This window comes from Amphimedon queenslandica, unplaced genomic scaffold, assembly GCF_000090795.2.
Source record: "Amphimedon queenslandica unplaced genomic scaffold, v1.1 AMPQUscaffold_13153, whole genome shotgun sequence".
Lineage (NCBI taxonomy): Eukaryota > Metazoa > Porifera > Demospongiae > Haplosclerida > Niphatidae > Amphimedon > Amphimedon queenslandica.
The window spans coordinates 5,287-21,368 of record NW_003546611.1 but is presented as its reverse complement, the minus strand read 5'-3'; the positions used below and the strand labels follow the sequence as shown (position 1 = coordinate 21,368).

Genomic DNA, 16,082 nt, shown 5'->3' with positions numbered 1-16,082 from the left:
TCTCAGGCAGCAATCAGGTGCTTACGAGGATCACGGTCGAGAGTGAGATCATTAGACTCAAACGATTTCTGCAGAGCTATTTCAGAAGCTCGTCTCACACTAACCTAACCTATTCTTTTTATCTTATCTTATTATTTTTCTATCACTTATTTCCGTTATTATTATCTCATTTGTTAACCTATTATGTTTCCTTGTGTTGTATCTATTTTCTAAAAATGTTTATTTAAGGGCTCAGTTCCCTCCTACACTGTACTATAGTACAGGGATTTCGGCCAAATTTCATCAAAAATGAAAAGGAGAGAATTGCTCATTTTTATAATTTTTTCTGATACACATACATGTACTCATGTTGTGTAGAAAGTTTTAATTATTCCCGATTAAGTTTAAATTTTTTATGAATTTTTAGAATTTGCAGCGAAAGTAGTACAGCAGAGACTAGTGTTATATATAGCAATTTTGAACTGATTCCAATTAAGTTTAAATTTTTTAAAAAGTTGCTCCAAATGCCATGCACTGTATTGTAGTGCTTGTTATCTCATGAAGCTCATGCCTGGGAAACCCTTACTAAGGTTATTTTTGATGATAAATCATGGAGTGGTTACACTAGCGCATGATACTCACAAAAAACTTGTAAGCTGGTATTTAATTTAGCAAATTTTAGTGATTTTTTAAAAATTGCTAACTTGAGTCCACGCTAACACATAACTTTAATTTCTGATTATAAATCATTAATACTTATTAATATTAAATGATCAAAAACGCTAAAATGAATACCAGCCAAATGTCAGTATCATGAAAATGGCTAAAATAAGTACGTGCTCCTTAAGGTAGTTCTCATGAACATCATATATATAGTATAAATTTATTATTGTGTATGTGTACGTAATATTTGGCTCACAACCCAAAGAATTTATTAATTAATTTTCTGTGTTCAAACATCATATGTTACTGTAGGATGGTCTGTTATGCATCAAGGATAGAGTATATCAAGAGATTGTGGAGAGATATGGTTTCAAGTTGGAATGTACGTATGCTGAGAGGGAAACAATGGAAGAAGTCCTTGAACACATTGAGACAAAGTTAGAAACTGCAGCTGTGAATTTAAATATTATTTTGTTACATTTTTTGTTAGTTATTAAAGTTAATATCTTACATTGTATATTAAATCCCTGATTCTACCCAATAGTGAATGATTGCAGTGGGCAAGTGTGGTGAAATAAGTGGTATGTTTTGATTATAGTACAAATGCAGTATATAGAATAGATCTACGATCTCATTAATATTATGTAATAACATGTAATTAAAAGCAAAAATTTGCACTCACAATCATTCTAAATTTAAATGCTGCTCAACTTTTGTAAAAGAAACATGTTCGCAAACTAGATCCTTCCAACCAAGTGATAAAGAGAGAATGAAATTAGTGCTATCACTCTTGAACCTGCGGCTAATTCATCAAAACAAAGAAGTTGAAAAAATTGTCAGAAACTAATGGAAGGAGTTTATGATAGCATCTGCATGTTAACTAATGTGGCCTGGTTGCTTGAGTTAGTAATTAGTAATATTGAATAGCTATTATAATGTAGGTTTTACTTTGTCCATACAAATTACGATTATGAATCTAAATGGTTAGATAAAAAAGTTGTACAAAGATGTATAATACTGACATGACATTCCACAGCAAGTGTATGTGCAACAGAACTAATTGGCAGAACAAAATGAAATAAAAATTGTGTATGAAAAATAGCTCGGCATCACTATAAAAATTTTAAAATGTACATTCAATTATCCTCATTGCATTCAAATTTTAAATGCTGCTCAGCTTTTGTAAAAGAAACATGTTCACAAAGTTGATCCTTCCAACCAAGTGATAAAGAGAGAATGAAGTTAATGCTATCACTCTTGAAGTGAGCTAGTTCATCGATGAAACTTGATATTCCATGTCCCGTAAACGGATTATGCCCAATGTCAAGGAATTTTAATTTCTTGAAACTGTAACTGCTGTCGTAGTCAGTAGCAGGTTCTTCAGACAAGCCAAAAAGCTGCTTGAGCATAGAGCACAAATGAGCACTTCCTTCATCGTCAATAAAATTATCCCTCAAATTAAGAGCTTCCAGATGAGGGGACATTAGCACTGCATCAATAACAGTACGAACACTGCTAGAATCAATGGCACAATTAACTAGCTCTAGTTTAGTGAGAGTAGAGGAAGGGAGTGTTGTGGGTAGGAGGCTGAGGTTCTCTGGAGTGCAATGACTTTGTTCAATGTGTAGAACTTCGAGAGACAGTGAGTTAGGTAAGCATTCAATGACCTTTTCAATGCTACTGGATCCCAACTGGTATAGATAAACTTCAGTAATACTAGAAACTTTGGTTAGAAGTACTTCACACTCATCAGGACTGAGCTTAGAAAGAGTAACATAATGATATTGAAGTGGTATCATGGCTTCTATCAGGCAGAGCTGTTCACCTTCCTTAAACAAGTTGTTATGAAAAAATAATGTTTTCAGGCTAGAAAACTTTTTCAGCTCTTTTGAAAATTCTGTTGCAGCATGAGAGTGTAAGTGACAGCTCATTAGTTGCAGTGAAACCAAATTTTTAATAACATGCTCAGGAAATTTGAGCAATTCCATCATTCCTTCATCTCCAATTGGATTAAGAGAAAAACTGATATCCTTTATTGTACATGATAGGTCACACTCCACAGAAAATAATCCTGTCTGAAATTTTTGAATGTGCTCAAAAGTCATTCCACGGAGTGTAAAGCTTAGTCCCCATTGACAGCTACTAAGTGCTATACACTTACCAAGAATGAACATGTCTTGAGGCGAGGGTGAAGGAATTAGGCGCCGAACCTTGTAAAATTCATCTTTGTTACCGAATAACATTTTCACAAGGGATTCATTTCCAGATTCATACAGGTAATGAAATAAGTTCAATTTATACAAATTGTGATCAAAGTGTGGGGTGATTGACTGAAGCCCTGTCAAACCAGATAAAAAACAAAGCATGGTTTTAAATTTCATAACATTCTTTAATTTATTAAAGATAACTTCAATTTCAGCTTTTTGCATTTGAGAAATGTGGTAAGCTGCAAGAAACTCTTGAATAGTGAGATGAAGAAAGGAATAAGCAGTGACATCACCTGTCCCTGGATAAACTTGAACTTCTTTCTGCATCATTCCAAGTGTCTCAAAATCGTCATCAGCATAATACAAGAGCTTTGTGGCACGATTTCTTAAGCCATTATAAGCTATTTGACAAAGAGTGGTGAACTTTTCTTTAATGGGATGAGGAAGATTATGTAAGTCGACTCTTACTAGCTCTTGTGTTTGACTTTTAATGTGTCGATACAGTAACATTTTAATCATTGCCTCATATAGTTTAGTTGATGTTACAATGCCTTTAAATGGTACTTGCTCTTCGCTCATTATGTACTTCTGAAAAATATCGCATACAATAACAAGATTGACAGGAATGTAGAGACAATCTCGTACTTTTGGTGATTCGTCTAAATGTTGATTGAGAGTTGCAATATGTTCACTGTTATTATTACAAAATTTTTCAATATATTCATCTATATTTTCCTTTTTAAATCCAATCACTTCAACATGGCGCTCAAACTCAATTTCATTTTTTAGATAGTGTTTGGCTGATGGACGACTGGTAAAAACTAAGGTTGCACACGGCAGCTCATTTGAAAACTGGAAAAATAAGGAACCACGCTTTGTTAGATGCTCTGGTAGCTCATCAAATCCTTCAAGTATAACAATGAGACCCTCTCCGCCATTATCGATAATATCTTGAACAGCAGCATCCTTCCAACTCTGCTCCTTCAAGAAACAACCCAAGAGATCTTTTACTGATTTACAATTTTGTATAACCCTATCTCTCAGACGAAGTAATAATAAAAGAGGATATTTTTTTAATGCTTCTCCCTTGACCCAACGACTGCACATCTCAAATGCAAGCATTGACTTTCCTATCCCTGGGGCACCCTCAATCAAAATAGCATCTCCATACTCAATCCTGCATAACTCTTCAAGTGATAGAGGCTCTTTATAACCAAAAATATCATCATTGGTTCCATGTATTGTGGAATTTGAGAAAGGATTACGATAATCTTCATTTTTACAAACAACAGCCAGATTAATGTAAATTTTAGACGGAACATTTCCTAAGGACCATTTTCGATCAGGCCTTTCTTTTTTATAGCAGCTCTTCAAATAACGTGAATACTTCTTCATAGATGGAGTTAACAGAGATTCATCATGACCAGCATCATCTGCATCTATAAATAATCATTTTAAAATTTAGACAGTGGATTTCATTTGCATTTGAACATTGAGTATGCGTGGAGATCATTGCACCTCATGAACCATGCACAAAAAATCAACTCACACCTCATACAGTGTTCAAACAGAAGTGAAATCCGCTGTGGAAATCTAAAAATTAATTTTGTTAGTTTTTAGATAAAATCATATACATAAGATGATTTTTAAAAGGGTACATTTCTAGTAGTGCTGGGTGATAGTGCTACTATCATATCACAATTGATAGTTCTTAAAATTTTAACGATAGTGATACTATCACGATATTAACAATTAATTTGAATATATTTGAATGTATTTATTTAATGTAACAAAATAGGCAAAAGGATGAAAGGTAAATGAATATTTGAGGTTTTCAGCTAGAAGAACAGTTTCTGGATGTAGACAAGCTCTTTTTTTAGTAACTATATTCCCAGCAGTACTATAAATACACATTCAGAGGGAACAGACGCCACCGGTATACATAAATATTTCCTAGCTAATATTAGATAACAAAAGGAATTTGTGTTCCACCATGCCAAAGGATTATATATCTAGTAGCTAATAGGCTCTAAAGAATATCTTGAAATTTCTGCATGAGCCTTTTGGAGGTTAGTCAAGCACTCAGAAATTTTACCATCAACTGCAGGAAAGCTAAAATACTTCCATACAATACTAGTAGCACCAGGTAAAGGCAATATTTCTGTTTTTTGGGGGGCAGTACTGCTACTAATGATAACATCTTCCATTTTCACAGCTGAACTAACTAATTAAAGTAACCATGTGTTTGATAATGCGTACCATGTGTCAATCATGATAGTGTTGATTCAACTATCACGATAGTGATAGTAGATTACTATCGCGACCATGGCATATATCGATACTATCGCCCAGCACTAATTTGTAGCCTCCCATCCTCAAAAATTGCTCAGAGCAGAGAACTCTTAATTGTTATTACATAATCTAATGTGCAGTGCAGGCTCTTATGTATTTTGATCAGAATTAATTTTTTTAGAAATTTGTAAAATTGCTTCAAAACAGACAGTGCACTTATATTGTATAGCAGGAAATTTTGGAGATAATTAAATTTGGAACATTTGGGATTTTGATAGCCATTCGTCAAAATAAAATCCACCAGTTCAAGTCTTTATACGCATGCCAATGGCCTGTGGCCACAAATTCGCCAAATTAAAATTCACCAATCACCAAAATTTAGCAATTTACCAAATTTAGTCCCTCCAAAATTTCCCACTACAACTATGGTAGTATGTGGTATTCCATCAAAATTTCGAGAACATTCTCCATTTTTCTAAATTTTTAATGATCCATATACATGTTCTTATGTTACAGTATGTACAAATTTTAGCTGATTCTTATCAAAACTAAATTTTTATTTAAAACACTCCTTCATTGCAAAACTTGGTTATGATGCTACTCCTTATCATGATTTTTAAAATCAATTCTACAATATGAAGCTGACCAATTCATAAAAATGGCCCGGTTACTCTTATTATTACACTTTCTTTATAAGCCATATAAAAAGTTTTAGATAATTTGGATTCCCTTTTAGCATAGCATATCGAATTCTGAAAATTAACTTTTTGATCAAAGCACCCTACTATCTACAGTTATGATGATTATTAAAAATCATAATGATGGTGGCCATGCAAAAATATTGATTGTCATTGTCCTGCCTAAAATTGGTTTAAGGTATAGGATGTTATTTAGAGTTAGATTTTAGGTTAAAAATTATAATGTTTTTATTGTTTTGATATTAAAAGTAATTTAGAAATTAGTAATTCCTCTAAAAATTAGTCACATCAAGTTTTGTACTTATCAATTTAAAAATGAATTTTTGGTGGGAGTGCAGTTATGAAGCTTTTAAATTAATTATTTTGTCAAATTTGGAGGGATTTATTAATAGACAAAATCAGCTGTATCCTAACTCATAACCTGGTATCCTGCTCTCGTATTGAAAAGTGATAAAATTAGAACCACATGGACTACCGTATAGCGGGTAAATTTGGAGGGACTAAATTTTGGCGAATCGCTAAATTTTGGTGATTGGCGGATTTTTAATTTGGCGAATTTGTGGCCACGTGCCATTGAGCATGCGTATAATAGCTCAAAATGGTGAATTTTCATTTTCGTGAATGGCTATCAAAACGCCAAATTTGCCAAATTTAATCCCCTCCAAAATTACCCACTATATGGTAATAATAATTAAAACGAACTTTCAGAATGAATTATGATAGAAAATTTAAAAAATTATTTATTTTTGAATTTAGAGCACCAATATTTAGAATCACAGTGGACCAATATTTCATAGCAGAATCATGCACTTTTTGACTGGGGCCAAATTTTCATGGCTGCTGGGACATAAGAGCTTCCTATACCAGACAAACTAAGCAATTGAATGAATAATAGTAGCTCACTCTTCATCTCACATACCCATTGGAAGGCTGGGCCATTGGGACTACATGCTGGAACCTTCCGTTCAATTAATGATAGGATATAGAAGCCCAGGCTTTTTTGAGAACATTATTAATTATTCTTTAGACAATGTTCCAGTAAAAATTACCTGAAAAATCAGCAGAAGCTCCCTTGCTTGTGAGGGATGGAGGCTCTTTTGCTTTTGCTAGCTTTGCAGGAGTTTTGATAATAATTCCAACAGCAGAAGCTAAAAATAAAAACTATTAATAATGAATATAATGTTTAGTATATTACCTTTAATCTTCATTTCTTCATAAATAGCTCTAAAATTACCAAATTCTTCAATGATGGCTGAAAATTTTACAAAGGCACGTGTGGGCTGTCTAGCCTTGCTGATGAAGATAGAAACACATCTCACAATAGCTTTAATTTTAATATCCAAATTTGACAGCTGCTGAACAGCATCTCTCTCTGCTATTCCAATTAGAAATTTATCAGTTAAAATCTTGAGAATACTGTCACAGAAAATGGCATCTTTTCGAAGTATATTGACTAATTGATCGTGATATCTGTCGAAAATCTTCCATGCGTCATTGCTAGTGTTCTCTTCCAACATCACCTTCTCAGAAGTAACAGAATGATTGTATTTGGGTTGATCAATATAAGGAGGTAATGTAGGATGAGATGACTGTTTTTGAAACTCATTTGTAAATGACATCTTTTCAGGAGAACTTACAGAATGATTGTATTTGACATGATCAGTATTAGGAGGTAATGCAGGATGAGAAAACTGTCTTTTAAACTCATTAGTACCTGTATAAGAAATCACATTTAAGGTGACAGATGATAAAATTTTATTCGCTGCCAGATCTACTAGCAGTTTATATTTCAGAAAACAAATTAAAGTTGCCTGTGTCAGAATGTGAGTTATGATAATTGACCATGATGTTCGATGGCAAGAAGAAAGACTTTTGATAAGTCATTGGATTTTTTGTTATCATAGCTTTATGTTCAAAGTAGCTCAACCATGCTTTTCTAATACATTCCTTTAGCAAAGAAAGACTGCATGATGTGATGAAACTACAATTGTTACTTATATACTATCAAAAATCTACTGAAATGCCCATTAAGCCAGTTAACCCACCCATATGGTTTCCAGATCATTATTCATTATTGCATTTTCATTAATCATGATGATGACTAAATTTTAATGAAAAGAATAAACATGCCCACCTGCATTAGGCTTGTCATGATTCATAGGCTTGCATGGGGTTTATGCCAAATTTAGTCCAATAAATATTGCCAGGGAACTACATTATAGCTGGAAATTTTGGATGGATAAAGTTTTGGCAATTTTTTCCTGACAGGCCCGCTTCTGTAATTGAAAGGGATGTGAACAGTGGAATGTCCTAATACAGTTATGAATGAACTGATGATTTTACAGTTAAATCATATGTTGCAAGTTGTCAAAATGACCACTGAACTACCAATTACAAATTTACAACAAAATTACCAAAATAAAGCACTATAATGGCATTATCAAAGGTGGTATGACTGATATCATGTGACTGTCACAGAATATTTGTCTGTCCGGGTTACTATACAGTTACAATTTAGATTAGAGGTTGGGGTAAATCTATTTATAATTATAATTTATAAATCAGTCTATGATTTAACATAGGACAATTTTTCTGCAGACAAAAATTCCATGGCATAATTTCAATGAAATTGCAAACTAGTGTATCTACTCTATAGCTACTGACTTGATTTCTGGTGCTTGTCCTGATAGTACTGACACAACTTCTCTGCAGCTTCTTTGTTTTCACATTCAATAAGAGCTTTCATTAATGAGAGGTAAGTTGCATCCGATCCCTTTACTTCTTGCCATCTCCAGAACAAAGAAACCACTCTATTTTGATCCGAGTTATGGTCATTTTTGATGGCTTTCACATCTGACTTAGACAGGCCAAGATGAATACCCAACTGATAGTCAAAATTAAGCTCGAGACTCTTAAAAACAGCATCATCAGAAATGGTAGGTTTATCGAGATCACGTTTAAACAGCGAGAATTTGGTTAGAATTTTTTCAACACTTTGACCCCCTGACCAGTCATCCGCAGTCTCGCCAGGCTGTGGTGAGACCAGTTCCCCAGTATCTGGGCTCAGTGGGCTGACCATAGTTAGGTCCAAGCATTAAAACTGAAAAAAGCTGTGCAGACTGTAGTTTGAGCTTGTCTCATCAAAGGCTTGGGCCGCTTGGCTAGACTACAGCCATCACGGTAAGCTAGCGAGAGAGCGAGCTAGCTCCAGTGCAGATCCACCCAATCAGACCACGTGATCATAACAATAATAGCCGCGCCCATCCCCCCAAAAGGTGGGGTTCCAATCCGTTCCATCATGGCGTCTGATGAAGAGCCAATAGTTTTTGAGAATCTTCCAAACTTCCGTCAAGCAGGAGGTCGTGGGCTAACCAACAAGAGAGGACAGAGAGTGAAAGACGGGCTCCTTTATCGCTCCTCCAGGACAGACTTCGTTACTCCAAAGGACAAGTCACTCTTTCTCCAATTGGGAATCAAGTCAATCATAGACCTCAGAAGACAATCGGAGTACGAGAGATCAGACGGCTCCAAATTACTGGATGATATTTATCCGGTTTGGATACTCAAGAGCGGCAATGTCCGTCGTATGAAACCTCCCTTCGCTGGGGGGGACAAACCCGCTCCACCTCCCCACCCCCTTCCGATAACACGGCCGGTCGTCGCTACCTTGTGAACATGTGGACAATGAAGATTATATGGCACATCTTTACGCAAGCAAATTTCATTGTCCGTTGGCTCTCGCTCATCTTAGTTCTCATTGACTGGCTTAGTGGACTTCATTTATTCGTGAAGTTCTACACCTGGCTTGTCCTCAACCACTTCTCTGTTGCTAAGCAGTACATTGATGTAGTGGAACTGGCTAAACCAGTTATCATAGACGTGATTCGTTTCATGTGTAGAGAGGATTCCCTACCGATGCTAATACATTGTGCCCATGGTAAGGATAGAACTGGTTTACTGGTCGCCGTTGTACTTGGTCTACTGGAGGTTGAAAGCGAGGATATTATAAGAGATTATGCTGAATCACAGGTAATAATTATTATAATAGATGTTATCTTTTATTTAAAGCAACATTATCTACATTCATGTTAATTTCTAAAACTTATTATTATGTCTTCCTTGAACTTTCTGTTTAGTATGCATGAGGTACATGTAAGCATGCTAAATAAAAACTTCCATGGGAACTTCACTGAGTTGTCAAGTTGCTCGAAATTGGGCCAGGCCCCTGTACTATAATAGTACAGGGTATTTCGACAAAAATCAAAAGGAGAGATTTCTGCATTTTTATAATTTTTTCTAATACACATACATGTACTTAGGTTGTGTAGAAAGTATGAATTAATTCTGATCAAGTTTAGATTTTTTACAAATTTTTTAATTTGCTCCAAAATTGAGCTAAAGTCCCTGTACTATAGTACAGGGATTTTGGCCAAATTTCATCAAAAATGAAAAGGAGAGAATTGCTCATTTTTATAATTTTTTCTGATACACATACATGTACTCATGTTGTGTAGAAAGTATGAATTAATTCTGATCAAGTTTAAATTTTTTATGAATTTTAAAAGTTGCTCCAAAATTGAGCCAAAGTCCCTGTATAAATAGTACAGGGATTTCAGCCAAATTTCATCAAAAATGAAAAGGAGATAGTTGCTCTTTTTATAATTTTTTCTGATACACATACATGTACTCATGTTGTGTAGAAAGTATGAATTAATTTTGATCAAGTTTAGATTTTTATATGGATTTTTAGAGTTTGCAGCCAAAGTAGTACAGCAGAGACTAGTGTTGTATATAGCAATTTTGAACTGATTCCAATTAAGTTTAAATTTAAAAAAAAGTTATTCCAAATGCCATGCACTGTATTGTAGTGCTTGTTATCTCATGAAGCTCATGCCTGGGAAACCCTTACCAAGGCTATTTTTGATGATAAATCATGGAGTGGTTATACTAGCGCATGATACTCACAGAAACTTGTTAGCGGGTATTTAATTTAGCAAATTTTAGTGATTTTAAAAAAATTGCTAACTTGAGTCCGTGCTAATGCATAACTTTAATTTCTCATTAAATCATTAAAATATTAAATGATCGAAAACGCTAAATTGAATACCAGCCAAATGTCAGTATCATGAAAATCGCTAAAATAAGTACATGCTCCTTAAGGTATGTTCTCATGAACATCATATATATAGTATAAATTTATTATTGTGTATGTGTACGTGATATTTGGTTCACAATCCAAAGAATTTATTAATTAATTTTTTGTGTTCAAACATCTTATGTTACTGTAGGATGGTCTGTTATGCATCAAGGATAGAGTGTATCAAGAGATTGTGGAGAGATATGGTTTCAAGTTAGAGTGTACTTATGCTGAGAGGGAAACGATGGAAGAAGTCCTTGAACACATTGAGAAAAAGTTAGAAACTGCAGCTGTGAATTTAAATATTATTTTGTTACATTTTTTTGTTAGTTATGGATCAATGTCGGAGTATTTATTGTCTGGAGGGTTCACTTTGAAGGAGCAGGAACATTTTAAAAGATTGTTTTTGGAACCAGAGTCTGAATAATTAGCCAGACGTGGAATGAATAATTAAATCTTATCAATACTGTTTGAGTGTATTATTACTATACATTAATTCAATCTTGTATAGAACTAACTAATTTGCATAGAAGCAGAAATAATTATTTATAATAATATTATTATTATTTTAATAAAAATTAGTAAAAACGAAAAAATTAATTATTAGTTAATTTTTGGTGAGCGGGGTTAAATCAAAATGGCGACCAGTGGAGTCAATGAAGTTTTCGAAAGTCTTCCAAATTTCCGTCAAGCAGGAGGTCGTGGACTGACCAACAAGAGAGGACAGCAAGTAAAAGATGGACTCCTTTATCGCTCCGCCAAGACAGACTACGTCACGGCCAAGGACAAGTCGTTATTCCTCCAGTTGGGGATAAAGTCAATCATTGACATCAGAGGAGAGAAAGAATACAGAAAACTGACCTCCAGACCACTCGACAACCTCTACACACCTACTGTAATCACAGACAATAAAACCAGTGATCTCACGGAACACAAGGACACCTCTGTAGGTCGACGATACCTCTTTGACGTATTTAGTAAAGAACTAATACGACACATAGGAAACCAGGTCAATATCATCATTACGATACTTGCTGTAATGTTTCTACTACCCATCGACAAGATATTTGGTACACACTTCTTCCCGAGACTATACAGTCGATTGGTTATTCGGCATCAATCGCTTTACCAGCAATACATGGACTATCTCGAATATAGCAAGCCTGTATTTAGCGGTATGTTAAAACTGTTGCTCTCGCATGAAGAGAACCTACCAGTATTGATACACTGTGTGTATGGTAAGGATAGGACTGGAGTCCTAGTGGCTCTTATACTGGACTGCATTGGAGTAGAGAGAGAGACCATTGCTATGGACTATGCTTCCTCTGAAGTAAGTTACATAATCATGTACTGTACATGTATAGGAATGGTGTTCAGTTCCAACAAATACAATTGTCCTTATTGCCACTGCTACACTAGACTACACTGAAGGACAGCATGACACAATTCCTTTCATAATGTAGTAAATACTTATTCCCTTGAGTAGAAAAGTAGTCAAGATGTTGCCATCTCCATGTAAAAAGGAATGTTGTTGTTGTTATTATGTGTACAAAACCTATTATAGTTAAGTATGGCACTTATGCAGTATTATTACTGTATCTTTTACTCTATTATTATTTTTATTAAGTTATTCTATTCTATTGTAGGATGGATTGGTGTCAATGAGAAATGAGATGTATGATGATCTCATTGTCAATTGGGGCATGGCAGAGCACAGTTGCCAGGCTAAAGCTGATACAATGCTTAAAGTACTTAATGAAATAGACAAAAGGTCAGTAGTGGTAACATGATACTAAAATTAGAATAAAACTACTATGGCATGATATTTTTTCAGTGCAGATCAGGGTTTCCCACAAAGCATGGTAATAAGTGAGCTAAACAGCATGAGCTTCATAAGCTGAAAAGCACTACAATACACTACATAGAGCAACTTAAACAATTGATCAAAACTCAAACTTGATCATAATCAGTTCAAACTTTCTACACAACGTAAGGACATGTATATGTCAGAAAATTATAAAAACAAAGAATTGTCTTCTTTTTATTTTTAACAAAATTTGGCTGAAATCTTATATTATAGTACAGTACAGGGCATTTGGTTCAATTTTTGAGTAACTTGACAATCCACTGACAAAAAGCTGCATGAGCACTATGCCAAAATCCTATGGGAATCCTGATGCAGACACTTGTAGCTTGTGAATTTATTGTAAAGACCATACAATGTGTGGTTCACGGGAATAATTTTTTACAAGTTAGCAGTGGATTGTCCTTGAAAACCTAAAACATAACAAATGAATTTTTTTGCAAAATTATGAAAAAATTATTGATAATAAAATGAGGTACCATTTTCACAGCACTTTACATGCAAAATTTGATTCACATACTAACGTTATTAATAAATTATTTTTTGATTAGATATGGTAGTACCAGTCAATATCTGGAATCCATTGGGTTTACTCTTGAAGATCAAGAATCATTGAAATCAATACTTCTTCATTAGCACAGAACAGGTCTTCATTATGTGACATTAACTTTTATCTTATAGTTTTTTGTGATAGAGGCATTGTGTCCTCATTCATTTTTATCTTTTTACTTTTTGTCCCTGACAAGTTGAGCTTTTTTTAACAAGTACTTTGTCAGGAGTAGACTGACAAAATACACATTTTGTAGCACAATTTTATTTTTATGTTCTACATTTAAATTGAAATATTTTCCGCGCCCCCCTAACAGGAAGCAATGGCCACCAGCAACTTTAACAAGCTCTAACTTTCCCAAAGCAAGTGCAATGCAAGAATGCAACTAGGAATAGTCTATTTGGGTAGTTTACATTAAAAATAAGCAATAATCTCAATTTTCATTTTTGGGTGCAAGCCTCCCTAGTCAAGATTGCTAAGTTGACATGAGCAACAACCAGTAGCACACTTGACAATATATAACATAAGCTGATATTCAATACAACAATGCCTCAGTTTATTTTATTAAGTCAAAGTACAGTACAAGTCAAAGCAACAGTTGATGGGTCAAGTCTATTCATAATCATGTTTACAGGAATCAATCAGACATGTTTACCATTGGTGAGATGAGATGACATATACATATTACAGTTAAATTTAGATACACACCAGACAAATATCCATTTTCATTTATGCATAGCAATATATTATAAAGGTATTTTTTGAAACTTAAATTTTTAAGAGGTTGTTTATAGATAGCTACAATGCTTAACTGATTATGTTACAAAAAAGAGGGTTAATTTTGCATCACTTTGAGCAAGAGTATACCTTAAGCCTACTATTATTTGCGTCTACTAATTTTAGCAAAATCAGCAAAAGTCATGTTTACCGTTACTAATTTTAGCGTTTTTAACCAAATTAACTATTAATAATAACCATTGTGATGAATTATAATTATTTTGGAGTCTATTTAATTTAGCGATTTAAAGCTCACTCGCTAATATAGCTAAATTTAGTAGACGCTAAAAATAGTAGGCTTAAGGTATAATGGGGGGAACCTTTCCCCCATTATATACTCTTGCTTTGAGTAAGCCATATTTAGAGACGTTCATCAATGACTAAGAAGTATAAAAGTTACATGTTTGGTCTTGAATAGCAGCAGGTTATACTGAAACTGAGTATCGTCACAATTATTTATTAGCAGCAACATATCCACACAAAATCCAGCTACCCTTTCTCTGTATTATAATGCCCTTTTATGGAAACATTACTACAAATTATGATAGTAGATCTACGTGCTACTCAGTTTGATAATGCTATAAATACTGCTACTGTAACTTCATAAACAACTACTTGTGAAAATTTTGAACAGATCCTGTGATTTCAGCTGCAAGAAATACAATGGCAGAAAAAAATAAATATGAGCTTGAGGAGCCATCATTTGCTTTACAGAATGAGGGGAATCACTATGAAATGCTAGATTTTAGTACTAATGCAAGAAGAGATGATGTTCGACCAACGGAAACAACACCAAGGAAAAAAGCATCAGAGCAGACAACATGGAAAAGATTATTACTTGTTATAGCTGCATTACAGTGCCTCATGGTATTCCTACTGCTGGCAATACTTAGTTTAATGCTGCTACAATTATATGCCAGAGATGCCATCTCACCTGATCATACCAGTACCAGTACTAGTACTGCTGGAGGTATTGCTAGCACTGGTAACATAGTCTTTCCTAACTTCACAGAGTGGTCTGATAATATAGTCATTAAAGTTCACCAAAGCCTTCCTGACTTTGATGAATGGGCTAATCGTGTTGTCTCTAAAGTTAACAGCAATGTAACAGGGAGCCTTCCTGACTTCAATGAATGGGCTAATGGTGTTGTCTCTGAAGTTAACAGCAATGTAACAGGGAGCCTTCCTGACTTCAGTGAATGGGCTAACGGTGTTGTCTCTAAAGTTAACAGCAATGTAACAGGGAGCCTTCCTGACTTCAGTGAATGGGCTAATGGTGTTGTCTCTAAAGTTAACAGCAATGTAACAGGGAGCCTTCCTGACTTCAATGAATGGGCTAATGGTGTTGTCTCTAAAGTTAACAGCAATGTAACAGGGAGCCTTCCTGATTTCAATGAATGGGCTAATGGTGTTGTCTCTGAAGTTACACAGAGCCTTCCTGACTTCAATGAATGGGCTAATGGTGTTGTCTCTAAAGTTAACAGCAATGTAACAGGGAGCCTTCCTGACTTCAATGAATGGGCTAATGGTGTTGTCTCTGAAGTTAACAGCAATGTAACAGGGAGCCTTCCTGACTTCAGTGAATGGGCTAATGGTGTTGTCTCTAAAGTTAACAGCAATGTAACAGGGAGCCTTCCTGACTTCAATGAATGGGCTAATGGTGTTGTCTCTAAAGTTAACAGCAATGTAACAGGGAGCCTTCCTGACTTCAATGAATGGGCTAATGGTGTTGTCTCTAAAGTTAACAGCAATGTAACAGGGAGCCTTCCTGACTTCAGTGAATGGGCTAATGGTGTTGTCTCTAAAGTTAACAGCAATGTAACAGGGAGCCTTCCTGACTTCAATGAATGCGCTAATGGTGTTGTCTCTAAAGTTAACAGCAATGTAACAGGGAGCCTTCCTGACTTCAATGAAT

General features: G+C 34.8%; 3 protein-coding genes across 4 annotated transcripts in view; 2 read left to right on the top strand and 1 right to left on the bottom strand.

Annotated features, from left to right (window-relative positions):
* Positions 1–1,604: 1,604 nt before the first annotated feature.
* Positions 1,605–9,049, bottom strand: LOC109584894 (NACHT, LRR and PYD domains-containing protein 3-like). The gene is made up of 4 exons (XM_020000798.1): positions 8,504–9,049; positions 7,035–7,553; positions 6,889–6,987; positions 1,605–4,288 (listed from the first exon to the last, which is right to left on the bottom strand). Exons 1-4 carry the CDS (start codon positions 8,916–8,918, stop codon positions 1,779–1,781), a joined length of 3,543 nt encoding a protein of 1,180 aa, XP_019856357.1. The 5' UTR covers positions 8,919–9,049; the 3' UTR covers positions 1,605–1,778.
* A 127-nt stretch (positions 9,050–9,176) lies between these two features.
* Positions 9,177–11,533, top strand: LOC100640255 (uncharacterized). Its single transcript, XM_003389069.3, has 3 exons — positions 9,177–9,868; positions 11,128–11,252; positions 11,307–11,533. The coding sequence occupies exons 1-3, from the start codon at positions 9,515–9,517 to the stop codon at positions 11,401–11,403; spliced, it is 576 nt and encodes a 191-aa protein (XP_003389117.1). The 5' UTR covers positions 9,177–9,514; the 3' UTR covers positions 11,404–11,533.
* Positions 11,534–11,598: 65 nt separating this feature from the next.
* LOC100640129 (uncharacterized) overlaps positions 11,599–16,082 on the top strand; it is a 9,099-nt gene continuing 4,615 nt past the window's right edge. Inside the window, exons 1-3 of one of the 2 annotated variants that reach the window (XM_003389068.2) lie at positions 11,599–12,306; positions 12,623–12,747; positions 13,392–13,651. In XM_003389068.2, the coding sequence (XP_003389116.1) occupies positions 11,614–12,306; positions 12,623–12,747; positions 13,392–13,476 (903 nt within the window). In that variant the 5' untranslated portion in view covers positions 11,599–11,613 and the 3' untranslated portion in view covers positions 13,477–13,651. Of the gene's footprint in view, positions 12,307–12,622; positions 12,748–13,391; positions 13,652–16,082 lie in introns of those variants that run through there. The other variant, XM_020000797.1, reaches the window with a different exon arrangement.